Here is a 4,623-nt window from a genome sequence, read left to right on the forward strand (position 1 = left end):
GTGGCTTGTGTCCCGATTAATCACTACTAATGATACAAAGATACATTATAGTGTGTTGGACACGTGATGCTGCTGCTGATGTTGCTGATGCTGCTAACGATAACAAAAACATTAACATTAACAATATATCGTAGTCCCAGATCTTCATTCGAAACGCAAGTCATTGTCGTCGTCATTTTCTTCTTCATCATCATCATCATCATCATCATCATCAGCATCACATTCTTCGGCTTTCCTCAAGGGAACCTGGGACGGTGGGGTGGCTTAGTAGTTAAAGCGTTTGCCGAAGACCCGGGTTCGATTCCCTACATGGGTACAATGTGTGACGTCTATTTCTGGTGTCTCCTGTCGTAATATTGCTGGAATATTGTTAACTGCGTTAAACCATACTCACACACTCACTTGTCAGCGGATGACCTCATATGTGCATAAAGTACTATCATCATCGTCGTAATCAATACCGTCATCATCATAATTATCGTCATCCTCGTCATCATTACCGTCATCATCATAATTATCGTCATCCTCGTCATCATTACCGTCATCATCATAATTATCGTCATCCTCGTAATCATTACTGTCATCATCATAATTATCGTCATCCTCGTCATCATTACCGTCATCATCATAATTATCGTCATCCTCGTCATCATTACCGTCATCATCATAATTATCGTCATCCTCGTCATCATTACTGTCATCATCATAATTATCGTCATCCTCGTAATCAATACCGTCATCATCATAATTATCGTCATCGTCGTCACCCCCACCATCATCATCCCCTCTTAGCATCTTTACTTTAACTCTCCATATTGTACCATTCAATGCACTTCTTAATTTAGCTCTTACCAGAACAGCACATTGCCGGAATATTACTCTGTGAAAAAACCCTGATGAAATGTTTCCGAAAGTGCTTCAGTATATTTCTTTAGACTATAAAATATCTAAAAATACTTCTGCCTTGTTAAAGTGTACAATGTTCATGTATATATTTATCTTAAATGCTGAATGGGATCTAAAGAGAAAACGTGAGCAGCTAATGTTACACTGTAAAAATATGTTTAGTGAAATCGGATTACAGATTCAAAGACTTCTATAGTTAACCAATAATGTTTATTTCCATTCTATTAGATTCGATATTTCATAATGAGTCACTTAATTTCCCTCGACGATTTTTATTAGCTGCTCAATCAAGTTAGAATAACAAACCGACTCATACATTGAATATAGTGTCATTGAGGCGGGGAGTTTCTCCTCATGACGACGTCTGTTTTTGTTTTTTTTTAAAATGAACCCTCGACCTTACACAGAATGGCTTTAGTTTTATAAGTAATTACTCCTTGGTGACTAACACCAGTGTTTCATTTAACTCATCCCATCACATGTAGTCATCCACAACGCTATCGCGCTGCCTGGGATTTTATCTGTACCAGCCACTGCTTCCGTCAACAGTAAACTGTAACCATGGATATCCCATTCAAGGGCGATAACCGCGTTCGTTCAAGCGTCTCTCTTCGCAAGCCATTCTGTAACAGTATCAGCCAACGCGTGGCGTCAACCCGATCGATAAGACGATAGCGGTCTTCTCTTTCGGAGCTGTAAAAACTCTATGCATTTGCCATCAGGCCCAAAGCATGTTTAATAAAGAAAACGAGTGATAGACGCGCCTTGTAACCTATTTCAAGACAGGTTCGGGCACTCATTTTTACGCTCTCCTTGCTTTCGCGTTGTGTGTATACGTGTAGACGGCGCGTTGGGATTTGAAGCGAATATGTACATATAAAACGCCCGCTGCTGTTAGTCGTGACAGTCAGTGTAGTCGTCACAACTAGTCGGGACGTGTATGGCGGACGTGACAACCGGTTAACAGGATGCCAAATATTCACCTAACATTTTGAAGAATTAAGCGTTGTATCAATTCACCAAATGAAAACGTCCAATGACTGGAAGAAATGATATATTTTCTGAAGATATGTCTGAGTGTCTGCCCTATGTCTGAGTATCTAGCACTTCTTGTGATAAAGGGAGGCTTGTCACGGCTGTCGAACCCCGCGAGTTTCTGCCTGGTCGAATTTGGTGTTAAGCAATCGGATTGTCCATTATGCTTGCAAGCGTCTGTCTTCTTGTGTCGGACTGACTGGATGTATTCATTACCCAGACAACTATCGCTGTATCACCTAAAGAGGCTGGTACCATCAACATTTGTTCAGGTTGACGCGGGGGAGGTTTACAGACTCTGAATCCCAATGTTCCACTGTCTGTGTCTTCGTCCCGAGGTGTATGTTTATTTAACTATCGCAGTGTCCGTTTTTCCCGAATGTGTCTGCCAATTCGATGTTTGAGATCATCCGCCTATCGTCTGTCCATGTGCGTCTGTCCGCTGTCTGAGAGTGTCTGTTTTTCCGCTGTCGTAGAGCATCCGTCTTTCCGCTGTCTGAGACCGCCCGTCTATCGTCTGTCCGCTGTCTGAGACCGTCTGTCTATCGTATGACCATGAGCGTCCGTCTGTCCGCGGTCTATGGGTCCGTCTGTCCACTGTCTGAAAGCGTCTGTCTATCGTCTGTCCACAGTCTGAGACCGTCTGTCTATCGTATGACCATGAGCATCTGTCTGTCCGTGGTCTATGGGTCCGTCTGTCCGCTGTCCGAGAGCGTCCGTCTATCGTCTGTCTGCTGTCTGAGACCGTCTGCCTCTCGTCTGTCTGAGGGTCCGTCTGTCCGCTGTCTGAGGGTCCGTCTATCGTCTGTCCGCAGTCTGAGAACGTCTGTCTATCGTATGACCATGAGCGTCCGTATGTCCGCTGTCTGAGACCGTCTGCCTCTCGTCTGTCTGAGGGTCCGTCTATCGACTATCCGCTGTCTGAGACCGTCTGCCTCTCGTCTGTCTGAGCGTCCGTCTTTCCGCCCGTCTGTTTTTCCGCTGTCTTAGAACATCCGTCTGTCCGCTGTCTAAGACCATTTGTCTATCGTCTGTCCGCTGTCTGAAAGAGTCTGTTTGTATGCGTCTAACGGTTGTTTGATGGTCCATCTATCCGCTGTCTGAAGGCATCTGCCTATCGTCTGTCCATTGGCGTCCGTGTGTCCGCTGACTGAGTACGTCTGTTTTTTCTGCTGTCTGGGGGCATCCGCCTATCGTTTGTCTACTGCCTGAGAGCGTTCGTCTTCCCGCTGTCTGAGAGAATATGTCCTTCCGCTGTCTGTCTTTTGCTGTATGAGAGTGTCTGTTATTTGGTCAACCCTTTAAAGATTAATCCTGTTATACTTCAGAGAATCTCTATCACAATTAGACCACCATCACACTGTGAGAATAGTTATACGCCGTTCCCAACAACATTTTGCCAATATCACGTCAGAGGACACCAGAAATGGGCTCCAGGTATTATTCCGATGTGTGGTCTCGACCAAGGACCTTCAGCTAACACTTTAACCACGAGGCAACCCCACCGCCCAAAACTTTGAGAGCAGCGAGGTAGCCTAATGGTTAAAGCGTTCGCTCGTAACGCCTTCGTTCAGGGTTCGACTCCGCACATGGGTTAACGTCTGACGTGGGTGTTGGTGAACCTAATAAACACCTCGGCCTTCTGTAATAACCCACCGGATGTGTCGGTGTAACTGCAGCTCGAACCCCCTATAAGTACACTCCGGTTATGTCGATGTAACCACATCCTATATATGGTGGGCAAGCGGCCAAAGCGCTTGTCATCACGCCGAGGACCACGTTCGATTCCCAACATCAATATATTTTAGGAAGACCACACGAGTGTGCAAAAACACACTAAATCATACAGTGAACCTCATCATCATCATCATCATCATCATCATCATTATCATCATTATCATCTATTATAATTAAATTCAACATTCACTCCTATATTATAATCCCAAAAGATGATATTATTTCTGACATTTTGGAACCCGACAATCCAGATTTAATTTCCGGATAAACGAGGTTTCATCGCATTCGTGATCACTCGTGTCATTCCGGAACAAGCCGAATGGCAACTCGGGGCTGGCTGGGTTCCATCTTTACCCACACGCAGACATGGCGAAAAGAACTGTAAACTTGAACTCACTGCGACATAAATAATTAAATTAATATTCGTATTTAATTAAAAGTCACTGTTTGTATTTACAAGATACAGCTGACTTGTTCAATTTAAGAAAATAACAAAAACAATCAAGTGTTCAGTGTGAGATTTTTAAAAATCTTAATTTTGAGGCAAATCACCCACCCTAACCAAAAAGCTTGCTTGTGAAAAGGTTGACCACCTTAAGGGTATTCTTTAAGAAAAGAAAAAGTCATCGTGCCATGGTAGCAATGTTATTAACACGACACACATCAGTAGCTTAAGGGTCAACACAGAGCAATGTCTTTTTCACTCGACTTGTTTTCAGACCGGTCTCTGGTCGAGATGCCGTTCATTTTCAGAGTAAAACTATGACGATTAGGGTTGTTCATTATTGACATGGACTGGGAATCCCTGGAAAGTTTATTTTGCCGGATAGAAAACTTGCAGACTAATCCTCATCCAGTAACTTAAAGAATTACGATTTTTATTCGACATCGAACTTTTAAACAGCTGGGATTTTGGCAATATTCATTTTGTTACGAAGCTTGCAT

General features: G+C 43.5%; 1 protein-coding gene across 1 annotated transcript; it reads right to left on the reverse strand.

Annotated features, from left to right (window-relative positions):
- Positions 1 to 405: 405 nt before the first annotated feature.
- On the reverse strand, positions 406 to 795 carry LOC139462706 (prostatic spermine-binding protein-like). The gene has a single exon (XM_071244533.1). It carries the CDS (start codon positions 793 to 795, stop codon positions 406 to 408), a length of 390 nt encoding a protein of 129 aa, XP_071100634.1.
- Positions 796 to 4,623: the final 3,828 nt, after the last annotated feature.

The sequence above is a fragment of the Haliotis cracherodii genome, unplaced genomic scaffold (assembly GCF_022045235.1).
Source record: "Haliotis cracherodii isolate W230 unplaced genomic scaffold, xgHalCrac1.p SCAF_15, whole genome shotgun sequence".
Lineage (NCBI taxonomy): Eukaryota > Metazoa > Mollusca > Gastropoda > Lepetellida > Haliotidae > Haliotis > Haliotis cracherodii.

Bases quoted from the DNA above. Each gene is read 5' to 3' on its own strand.
- LOC139462706 (XM_071244533.1), bottom strand. From the start codon at position 795: ATGCTAAGAGGGGATGATGATGGTGGGGGTGACGACGATGACGATAAT.